We start from the raw sequence: 12,778 nt of genomic DNA, 5'->3' as shown, positions 1-12,778 counted from the left end.
TAATAGCCGTGAAATCGTTACAAACTGACATCGCTTCAATGTTTGTCATGTTTATTTTAGTACATTTACTCCAACATTATTAATTAACAACTGTCTGAACATTTTTCCCACAAATTCCTCAAACATTAAAATACTATCAAGTAGGTGACAATACTTAAATCTCTAATGGGAGCCTAAATTAGGCAGTCTAATGGTGTCAAAGTAGTTCAAGCCGATAGATCATTGACATGACTTAACGACTGTTATCTTAATTGACAACAAACGGGACCAACTTTTGACGTAGCTCAGATGATCACAAAACGCTCAGCCATCTAGGAATTTATTTGTCTTACCCCCGGTTTCTGAGTACATTTAGCGGTAGTTTATCTAACGCTATTGAATGGATAAACTGCCCCTAAATGTACCTCAGAAACCGGGGGTTAGTTAACTTTATGTTCTTTAGTTTCTGTTTACCCCTTTGGAAAACAGGCTTGATTTGATCGTATTTATACAAATAACATGACGCTGAAGAGTTGGTTTGTTTGCTTGTTTCTTTGAATGCATTAATCACAGGAACTACTGGTTCGAATCGAAAAATTGTGTTTGTTTTAAATAGCACATTTATTGAGCTAGACTAAAGGCTTTATAACATCGCGCTATGGCTAATAGAAGTGGAACTGAAAACGAAAGTCCACGCAGAATAAGTCCGGTGGCTATCGCTAGAGTACATACGTATATAATAATATATATTAACATAATAGTAGTGTCACTGAACATAGTGAGTGTTAAATGCATTGATATCTATGTATGTGTGTCCTCACTGTGGCGTTATCATGATATCTTGTGATAAAACCAGAATGGGGACAAGTTTGTTATTATTGTATGTATTTACATACAGCATACCCTGACTTTGATGATAATTAAATATCAACTGAATTTGGCCCTTACATCAACGTTCCTTTTACACTAGGAGGCACGCAGAGACATCTTGAAATCCATCAAATGTTTGCCATATTCAAGGCACGTAATAAATTTTCAGTCTGTTATTAAAATGAAACTATAAAATATGGAATTATTGGCCAAATAATCCCAAAGCCATCTTGCAATCGACGATGAGCGTATGTTCTAATTCGGTGAAATGCAAGAAGACTATTATTTGGTCTTAAACTTACCGTGTGAAACGCGAACATTTACGAAAGTACTTCAACATTTGTTATTTTAAGTAGTAGAATAAAGCGTAGAACAATTTATGCGTTTGCAAAACTATTTTTCATCTAAATAAAGCTCACGTCCGCACGCAGTTAATTTAAATGCGATACGCGACAAAACCTGGCGATACGCGCTCACTACGTGACTTAATGCTGGCTATTTATTATTGCCATTGTGTGTGACTGTGATATCATTTTAATTACAATTGTATTTCCGACATCACTTCATGAACCAGACATATATTTACTGTTACTAGGCTAAATAAATTCCGCTTATACGACTAACCTATTTCCGATATTTGCAAAATCAATATTTCTTTTTAACCCAGTACAGTCCTACTGCTCGTCCTGGCCACTTTATGGTGACTGTTGAAGGAACACCGTCAGGATTTAGTCGGTATGCCCAAAATTTAAAGCCGGAACGCCTGGCCGGCGGTAGAATCCGATAGACCCCCGCTTCCGAGACATGCCGTAATGCATTTCCCAAAAAAAGGCAGCTGCTCACGGAATAAGGGAGAGGCAAGGCAAGTTCACTAAAGCATCTTTTCGTGACGAGGTTTCTCTTCACAGTTGCAACTAGTTTTATTATTTCTACCACCATTTACAATTTCATTTATTTAAAAAGCACATTCTCGAATGTGCATCGATAACCTTAAAAAGTCACCCTCATTTGTGCTTGCAAATCAACAAGCATGAGAGAGAGTAGCAAGCATTTTACCAACTGTAAGTCTTGTTTTATTCATATCCACCTGGTCAGCAGCCACCCTTCTCCAGTCATTCAAGGTCGTAAGATCAAAGGGATAACTAGTTAGGAGATCCTGTTCTGATCTCCCAGACGAGGGGTGGAACCGGAATGATGAACGGTGTATTCACAGTTGAGGTATACATTATATTATTATTTCATAACGTCTATTATGGTACCCGTCATTTTGTCTGTGTGTTATTAAGAAAGAAATCATCAATACATATAAAACTCTTCTGATAGTGATTGACTGTTGGACAACGCGCAGCCGAAGCGTAGAAAGATAAGATTTGCTATGAAGTTTCCTTAGGAAGTGTGAAGATACTCCTCAACACTTCCTTAGAAAGGATATTTGGAAATTTATTATTCAAAATTTCACGTTCTTCCCCGAAGGGCAATGGCAAATTGATACCTACATTCTTTTCCCCGACCTCCTATAACTTTCAGTGCAACTGCAACTGTCTGGACAAACAGAAAGACCACAAAAAAAATTGACAATCTTATCTTCGTGTTTCTTGTGATTATTAAATGAGAAAACACCGTTATTTTAAAATTACAAATATATTTACCTCTTAATGTTATTTAAGTATTGGTTTCGTGACCAAACTGTAGAAATGAATGTTTATGTTTGAAGTAAATGTCAATAACAACTGCACAAGAAGTTGCCTACTGAGAGAAAGTGATTAACGTTTTTAGACCAGCTCGTTTTGCACACAATTGCTTCTTAAACGCGATGATTTAAAACATAACATGACCTTTTTAGAGTCCCAAAGATAAACTTTTTATTTCGCTGTTCGTTTGTTTGTCTGTAATTAGGTAAAATCGCATCTATACTATTATTATAAAGCTGAAGAGTTTGTTTGTTTGTTTGTTTGTTTGAACGCGCTAATCTCAGGAACTACTGCTCCGATTTGAAAAATTCTTTCAGTGTTAGATAGCCCATTCATCGAGGAAGGCTATAGGCTATATATCATCACGCTACGACTAATATGAGCAGAGTACCAGTGAAAAATGTTACAAAAACGGGGAAAATTTTGACCCATTCTCTCTTATGTGACGCAAGCGAAGTTGCGCGGGTCAGCTAGTCGTACATAAAAGCTAGACAGTTGAAATTTTCAGCATGATAGCGTATACTATACTTCTGTTGCGCGATTCTGTACAGTTGAGTTGTGTTGTAGTTGATACCTTGGAGCATCGAGAGTTTGACATTTAAAATGTACGGCCAAAATAGTTCTTACGGGGTCCGCTAGCGGCGCGGATCACATTTTCGTGCAGAATTTCTCAATATTCGCCGGTTGTCGGTAGGCGATAGGGGTAGAAATCGAGCTGCTGTTGGCGCTACTACAACAAATAAAAAAAAAACATTTAGGTGGGTTTACAAACGTGATTTTGCCGTTTTCTGTTAATATTAATAATATCACTAATGTCCTGTGGGGGCACCTTAAATATTTATTTTATTCTGCTTTAGTACTATAATGTACCAATATTATTGGTGAGGAACTCTTCGTATCCGAGGTCATATCGCGCTTGGTTTTTATTACGGACTTTGGACACGGGTGGATCTGTTTTGTATTACAGAGAAAGTGGTCGTCTCATAATAATATGAAGTGTGTGTGTGAATAAAGACACTACATACCGGCTCTGATTTCGGTCAGAACCTTGCGCGATCCACTAACGATTGTTCCGAATGTTCGGACTCGGACCAAAGCAATGCCTGCGAAATGGCGAAACAATAATCTGTAATGTGCAAAAGTCTGACTTGTAACTTTAAAATTATTGCCTTTAATTTAATCAAAACTGAACTAGAAGTTAAGTGATTTAACTGTTATGCCTGGTGTTTATTTTAAACTAGCTTAAAACAGCGATTTAAGTGTAAATTGCGTTCTTGCAGTAAATACAGAGTTACAGATCCAAAACCATTCAGTAGTTTATGCTTAAAAGAGTAACAAAAGAACATCTTCACAAACACTTACTTATAATAAAATTAAGGTTAGGAACCATTAGGCTATCTACAGTTTTATGTTCTCAAATACTGACCCATAATAAACAATAGCGGTTTAACAATGTTTAGTAATCGTCACTAAGAATTTAACAATAGTCGAACAAAATAACTGATGCGGAAATAATACTCGTCCCTTGAAATGTCTTCATTACATGTCACATAGGAAACCGTAGGCCTTTGTATAAATAGAAGTAAAAAAATCATAATAAATGTGTTTTGAAGTGTCTGCTAATGTGTTCGCATAAAAAAAGATAATTTATTTGTCGTATTCTATGGTAAATGCCTAATCACGATTATTTACTTAGCTGACCTGCGTGGCTCTGCTTGCGTATAGAAACACAACTTTATAGTCTACAGAAACGTTATTTTTTTAAAATACAATAGCCTATATTTTCTGGATTCTTCAACTATCTCATGGCGAATTTATCAGCTTAGCATTTTCTTCCAAGCTATGTTGGACTCGGCTTCCAGAGTCACCGGATGCAACTGAATACCAGTGTTTTACATAGAGCGACTGCCTATCCGACCCCGATATAACACGATACCCTTCGGCAAGACTGGTTGTCAGTCTTTCAAGCTTCTGATTACTGTTAACGGCTGTCAAAGATCTTCGAAAACGGCAGCCGGTACCCACAACTTAATGTGTCTTCCGAAACACGGAGGAACACTATATGTATAAGATGGTCACCCATCCGCAGATCAACCTCGTCAAGCGTCGCTTAGCCTCGGAGATCGATTCGCGCGGCTATTGTTATCTAAGCCACGAGCTAACAAAAAATGCGAAATTTCATCAAAATCTATTCTTCAGTTGAAGCGTAATAGACAGACTTTCGCATTCTTGAATTAGTGTAGATAGGGTCGATGTCATCTTATGTTCCGAATAACGACCAACTAAACAGGATGGACAGAAACCTGCTTTCATTAAATTATCTCTCTGTTTTTTGCTAATAACCTGCCTATGGTTTTTTTTCTAAATTTTTTTGGAGGTTTAGGCTTGTTAATTGTTCACGTTTTGACTTTTACGTTGTTGAAATGTCCAAGAATATCATAGTCATCAAAGATTTTAAGACGCAAACCTAAAACCAGATCATTTGATTATGATTTTTTGAATTTTATATTTTGTAATACTACGCAATGGCCTGGCTAGTTGGCCTCTTGCCCATTAGTAGGTAAAGGGTTGCCAGATCCAGGCTGATCATTGCCTGGACATTTCTGTTGCCACGAACGGCAACAGAGTTTTGGCCTACACTAAGTAAGAAAGACCCAAAAAAACGTTGTATCGTAGCTTTGTACAAACAAAGTATTTCTTTACTCCGGGACAGCAAAGTAAAATTATTGGGCACGGGACAACTCGCAACATTCCGGGACAATCCCGAAAATCCCGGCCATCTGACAAACCTAACTAAAGATCAACCGATTGTCAACGAGTGGTTAGAAAAAGAGTTAAGGTGACGGATAGACACATATTACTCACATTAATCTCTTAAGTCACATGATTTTACTATCTTTAAAAATGTATTTTTTCTCTCTCTGCTGAGCAGTCATGTACTATGTTTTGTATATCTTATTAAATAAATAAATAGCGTAATTATAAACACGTGACAAACCGTGCAAAGAACGCCGCGGCTCTTATCGTGTTGCAACAACACCACGCACTAACGATGTACGTAGTAACTAGTACGATCATGACGTCAATATGACCTGTATCTTATGTGAGGTACTCGGTTTTTATCACTATTATCCTTAAAGGATAGGTGCTAATCAGAAATATTTGACTATCAGAACAGATTCTAAAATTTTCACACCAAAAATATTTTATTCGTAACGAAAACCTGAGGAGCTCGTGTCTTAGTTAAGAACAGCCGCGCGAAACGATCTCTGAGGTTAGCTACGCCTACTGAGGTTGTTTTGTAGATGGGTGACCTTCTTATACATATCGAGTTCCTGTAGCCCGGATGTCATTTTCCAAGATCTGACAGTCGTTAACAGTAGTTAGAAGCTTGAAAAGCCTGTCAACCAGTCTTAGCGAAGGGTATCGTGTTGTAACCCAGGTAACTGGATTGTGGAGGTCCGGGCAATAGCTCCATGTAAAATACTGGTATTCAGCTGCATCAGGTGAGACTAGAAGCCGACTCCAACAAAGTTAGAAGGAAGGCTAGGCTGGTGATGATAAATGTTGGTCTATCGTTATAGGAAGTCTCTCAAGATTGGATGACATATTTTTTCCTTGCAAATTGAAGCAAGCGAAGCTAATTGGGTACTTTGTTTCTTCACAGAAATGTTGTAATTTTAAAGATGGATGCCTGCCTACTGTCACTCAATTATTATTCATTGCCTACCATTGTATGCAGTTACGGTTAAACAAGATAAATACGACGACTTTTCTCGTACTTAAAGTATAGAAAATAGTTTGCACTCAACTAAAGATCTAATTCTATCAGACTTTCTTCCTGTTGAAGGTATTATATTTCGACCAAAAAATGAACTACCTACAATTAAGAGAAGATGGAAGAAGACTACCCAAATTTTTATACAACTGTTTCACTTAAAATCTAATGCATCGTTGGTTAAACCTAAAAATAATAATATACAGTACAATTACAATTTAATGTTCAAAACTTCATCAATGTCTGTCCAGCCATTTGGCATTCAAATATTGACATTTTACAATCAGGATATTATATACGCCTAACATTGTTTGACTTTGGACTTTCACTACATGCACTAGGTACAAAAAGCCTTCAAAAAACCTCCTACTCAATGCCTAGGTCACCTAGATAGGCATTTTGATAATAATAGGCCGATAGGCGTGAGATACACAATCGTAATTAAATACCAATTATAGTACGACATTAGTAATTAATTAAGAAACATTAACAAATCGTTGGCATAGTTTTATTTGTCGTTAATGTAATTATTAGACAATAGCTTAGTTTCCTAATGTATGGAATAACTAGTGTTATTTATCACAGGTAGTATAGACAGATCTTCCGCTTTTAGAAAAAGAATGGGTCTGGTCATAATATATGTTGAAGACAGATTGAAACTATAAGCCACTACACTACGCAATTTCCATTAGATCACAGTCTTGAAAATCGGAAATTAAAAGGTAACTTAGGAACGACTTTTGTTAGTAACTTAACAAAAGAGTTCATTATTATTAATACTATTTCTATCTTAACTTTAACAAATTTACTGATATATCTATCAAGAAATTTCATGCAATATGTACAATTACACAATATATTTACAATATAAAATACGGATACAAAGGAATGACGAAAGGAGAGTCACGCGTCGTAGAATTTCTCCTCACCATCGTCGACTGGTTACGTACCCAGAATGCTGGCAGCATTGCCACGTTGGATGGCAATGCTAATTCTTTTGTTAGTGGGATCAAAGTCATATATTTGTTATGAAATTCGAAAAGAATATAATACTACCAGGTCAAATTAATTCCACATTTAAAGTTTTCCAATGTTGGTAAAATCAAATCTAAGAATAAAGACATAGGAGAAAATAAATATATTTCGACATCTCTCAACTTTGAGTGCCCGTTTAAATTTCATGACATTTATGTATACAGTATGGACACTATGACATTTTATAGAAATAAATACTTTAAACGCTACTGAAATAACTTGTAAGTATTCGGTCCTTGATGTGTCTTTCATTATTATTAAGAATTTATCTAGATTTTTGAGTCTTAAAAGCAAGCAAGTCGAAACCCTAAAATTGCAGTAAATACAAGTGGCTAGCCTTGACATGCCTTCAAAAACTATATTAAGTCAGTTCAAGGTACAAGACTGTTTTAATATTTTCCTTTACAAACAGATAATTTCTTTGTACTCATTACAGGCACAGGGGACTCCCTAGAAAGAAGGATACAGCAACCTCTTATCTTATCACTCTTTCGTAAGACTTGCTACATACCTTGTAGTTTGCATTCACCGGTTACAAAACGATCACCCGCAAAATTTTATGCAGACATTTTGTAGGTGGCCGCTTGGCGCTTCGTAGTATTTGAACCGAGTATCTCCGTGCTTAAATCTGGGGGCACGGAAGTGCCCCCGCAAGTCGAGCAAAAAAAAGCGGCACGGCCGTAACATCCTTTTCTCGAAGCAATTCGGGCTATTTTTGACACCCCTATAATTTCGTTGTGGATAAAACAAGAAGCCTGGATTTTCAGCAACTAATTAGTCATTGTATAAACACGGTATATTTAAAATTTCAGTCAATTTGAACCAGTAGTTTAAGAATGACAACTTGTTAAAATTTTGAATTTTGTCACTCACTGATTCACTGACTCACTGACTCACCGATCATCAAAAGTCTAAGGTACTTCTAGCAGACTTAGAAGCTTAAAATTTAGAATACAAATAGGGTTTAGTGTCTTAATCATGGGAAAAATTTAATATTTTCTAATTTCGGTCCAGTTTTTTAAATACACCAACTGCAACAATAACATTGTAATCCCATATAAATGTATAAGATTACAAGGTTACATTTGCAGTTAATGAATTATTATTACTGTAGAAAATAAAATAAATAGGTGTAAATAGGTACCTACTATATGAGGCATAACGGGAGGGGGTATAGGGTGGGTAAGGGTGTGTAGCACATGAAACTGAACAACATTCCCATAGGAAAATATGTTCAATTATGAAAAAAAAACGTCTTTCCATACAAATTGGACTTATGTTCGCTCTACAAAAAGAAGTGAGATGCCACCAAAAACATTCTATAAAAACCTCAAGTCTCGCCGTAAAAAGTGGTGAGATCTATATAATACCAAGTCGATTAATCTATTTAGTCTCTACTTAAAGGACCTTCTGTCTTAAGTTATTACGTATGTTATTATCATGACAATTTAAAAAAAATACCTTTAAAACAAATAGATCGACTTGGTCATCGCAAGAAAACACAAATTCGCCATTAACATTTCAGGAGCATTAACTTCTCGTAGTGTTGTGTAGTGTGATACATACTAATAATTAAATCATGCGATGGCCAGGTCAGTCTATTTGTTTTAAAGGTATTTTTTTTAAATTGGCATGATAATAACATACGTAATAACTTAAGACAGAAGGTCCTTTAAGTAGAGACTAAATAGATTAATCGACTTGGTATTATATAGATCTCACCACTTTTTACGGCGAGACTTGAGGTTTTTATAGAATGTTTTTGGTGGCATAGACATTTATAATTTCAGTCCTAATTGTTGTCGATTAAAATAGCAGTTGTTGAATCATGTCAGTCTTTTGACGGTTGGAACAACTGCAGCACTAGGTTCATCACTAACCATAGGATAAATAAATGGCTTAGAATTTTGAAGCTAAAGAAAGTCCTTGCAATGTGAATCACGAGGACTTCATCATATATCGGAATCTATTAATGGGAGCGCTCATATATTTCGTCGACAGTTAGTATTATGCCGCAGTCTATCATTTTCGAAAAGAAATCCATGCCAATATTATAAAATTGTATAGTTTGTTTGTTTGGTTGAATGCGCCAATCCCAGGAACTAGGTAGGTACTGGTGCCAATTGAAAAAATATTTTACTGTTACATAGCTGTTACTTTTTATTCATGAAGGCTAGCTATACCTATAACATTACGTTACGACCATAAATAGTGGAGTAACAACAGAAAATGTTAAAAAAACGGGGAGAACTATGACCCATTCTCTCTTATGTGACGCAAGCGTAAAAAGCGCAAATATAAAATTGTAGTAAGTAACATTAGGAATAAACTATAATTATACCTATACTCGATAATAAGGTTCACAACGTGGCCGACCAGCAAACATGCATCTACTTCAATTATTTGCCACGAGGAAACCAACTATGTAAACTCATGGTGTCGAATAATTAAGAGTGACTAACTAGGAACTAACAAGACACTATAAAAATAATACGCGTAAGCTGACTACTGTAGTTCAGGCTCTAATTTATATTTATAACGAAAATACAGTCTTTGTTCGTGCGATTACGTCTCCCTAACTAACGGTATCTATCCTACTAATATTATAAATACAAGAGTTTGTAATGATGGATGTATGTTTGATACCCTTTCACGAAAAAACTAACCGACGGATTTTGATGAAATTCCGTACACTGATAGCTTATAACCCGGATTAACATATATGATGCTTTTTATCCCGGGACTTCTTTTCACGCGGACAAAGTCGCGGGTAGAGCTAGTCCATAATACGACCGAAATATGAGGCGACTTATCAGTCGTAAATTATCACCGATATCTTATCAGTTTAAAGCCAAAATATACCTTTGTAAGCCCAATTATACCTTCGAAGGGTAAGCCTAAGCCGCGGCTTAAAACCGCTCTTGACATACAAACATACACCCTTCTTGACTTACACTGATTTCAGTACATTTTCCTCCGAATATAAAACCGGCTCTTTTTAAATAAGTGATTCAAACGCCACCATATAGTGAAGACGTTCGACGCGTGAGCAATCATGAGTTTGTTTCAAAACGTGACATTATTTCTCGTGCTGACTGTACTTTTAGGTAAGTGTTCAATATTTTGTTTGGATTTTGTGAACTAAGTACTGTTGACAGAAAAATTTGCTTAGCGAGTCTTTAACTATTGAAATAAAATGTTTTATGGTAATTAGCAGTGCCGTAGCAGCCGTGATTATGTGACGCGTAAAATTATGGTACTTCTAAAAATTACTACTTATTTTTAGTATGACAGAATATATTATTCTTGTATTGTAAATAACATTACTCGTTAGAGCGTCATTACCAGCTATACAAATAATATTATTTATTGTTTTATTAAATACTAACTGAACCAGCGAACTCCATTACCTATTTATAACCATTTTTGCACTTATTTTCAATTTCATTTCGTAAGAACTATCCACGTGCTTCAAGGAAAATTGTGAAAAAAATAATTTGCGAAATCGGCTCAGCTGTTTTCGAGATTTGTGCTAAACAACACATTTATTTGGCGAATCAGTTTTGTATCGTAGATAATGAGGAAGAATGCGTGTATTTGTGTGATCGTGAGCGTGTGTGTGTCTGTGATATATAGATATAACATATACAGTATACACGCTTAGCGAACTAAAATGGCTTACTTTTCATGTTTTAAAATTATTCATAGCCTAGTGTTGTAAATTCTCTCAAAATCTGGTTTCGACTGACCAAAAAAATATTTGCGTGATTCTATAGGCAGTAGTTATGTCAAATAAAGCGGAATAATCGTAATTATGCATAGTTTTTGTGTGTATGACAAGATTTGTGTTTACGTATGAATGAAAATATGTATGGAGGCGACGTAGCCTGCCTTATTTAGTATTTTCCTTTATACTTATAGTAATAATAGCTCACGTGTTACATGATAGATGAGAAAAACATGGCTTATGTTACTTTGTTGTAATGAGAATAAGTTAACAGTAAAAAACTATTTGGCGATGTAAATTAGTGGCCAAGACTTTCTTGCCGGCTCTTCTCTTATTTCTGAACCGACGGTAAATTTTCTTACTGTATTTTTAACCATCATATCTTAATTGTATTTCAACAATCGTTAGTGTCTGTATCCGTCCTCAATGAAAAAATATATGACTTCGAAGTTTTTTAAATCGTTACAAATATATTCGTTGCCTATGCGAAACAAATAAACAAAACATAATACTAGCTGACCCGCGCAACTTCGCTTGCGTCACATAAAAGAGAATGCGTCAAAATTATCCCCGTTTTTTTAACATTTTTTATTGCTACTCTGCTCCTTTTGGTCGTAGCGTAATGATATATAGCCTAAAGCCTTTCTCGATAAATGGACTATCTAACACTGAAATAATTTTTCAAATCGCACCAGTAGTTCCTGATATTAGCGCGTTCAAACAAACAAACAAACTCTTCAGCTTTATAATATCTATATATTATAAAGCTGAATTAGTATAGATAATGTTTCAAATATATATTTTGATACACTAATGACATTTTATTGAAGAGTATAGATGGGAATGATAATGTATATTATTTCCTAACGATAACTGTTATTATAACGATAACATTAGTTTTAATTCCGCTATATTTCATAATAGTAGAAAGTAGGGTGTACTAGTTTTCCGATTACCAATCTCATGGGTCAATGAACTCACATTGAAAGGACCGTAAGATACTTAGTAGATAAGATACCGAAAGTAACAGCAAGGGATTAATTAATGTAGTTCAGTTAAATTTAAAATCCGATAGAAATATGATCAGTAGCTCGATTCTCTATTACTATCGACTACCGACAACCGAACTGTCATCGAGAAATTTTGTATGAAAATCTGATCAGCGCCTCTGACGGGTGTCGTAGGAAACATTTTGGCAGTACATTCTAAATGTCAAATTTCGATAGCTAGCCGGTTGTCGGTAGTCGATAGTGGTAGAGAATCGAGGTACAGTTCATCTGATATATACAATTCTCGCGTCACAGTTTTCGTTGCCATACTCCTCCGAAACGGCTTGACCGATTCTCATTTCACATTCTTTTTATACCCGTAAGTAACACTATTTTTTTTTAATTTATATGGCAAGACAACGCCCTCCAGACAACGATAAACTCTTGCTTAAACTATTTATTCGTAAATAAATCAAGTTACATCGCACCTAGTCTTACGCAAACATACTCATATATGTAATTTGTAAAATTATACCTTGAGTGTTAATTAATAAGAATAACCATAATTCATGAAAACATCTGATAACATTGGATATTTTCATGGCAGATTAAAAATGAGGTCATGAAAATGTTGAACAATATAGAGACCTTTTCTTAACGAGGTTTTGTGAAATTCAACCGAATCGAAGGCCATTGCATGTCGTTGTTA

The 12,778-nt window shown here is 35.5% G+C and overlaps 1 protein-coding gene across 2 annotated transcripts in view; it reads left to right on the top strand.

Annotated features, from left to right (window-relative positions):
* Positions 1-12,778, top strand: part of t (C45 family peptidase tan) — a 65,082-nt gene that overhangs the window by 1,224 nt on the left and 51,080 nt on the right. Inside the window, exon 1 of one of the 2 annotated variants that reach the window (XM_076134655.1) lies at positions 10,350-10,460. The exons of the other annotated variant lie outside the window; for it this stretch is intronic. Within the exon in view, the coding sequence (XP_075990770.1) occupies positions 10,409-10,460 (52 nt within the window). The 5' untranslated portion in view covers positions 10,350-10,408. Of the gene's footprint in view, positions 1-10,349; positions 10,461-12,778 lie in introns of those variants that run through there. 2 annotated transcript variants of the gene reach the window in all.

Source organism: Anticarsia gemmatalis, chromosome Z (assembly GCF_050436995.1).
Source record: "Anticarsia gemmatalis isolate Benzon Research Colony breed Stoneville strain chromosome Z, ilAntGemm2 primary, whole genome shotgun sequence".
Lineage (NCBI taxonomy): Eukaryota > Metazoa > Arthropoda > Insecta > Lepidoptera > Erebidae > Anticarsia > Anticarsia gemmatalis.
The sequence above is the reverse complement of the archived record's forward strand: the minus strand, read 5'-3'. Positions and strand labels throughout refer to the sequence as shown.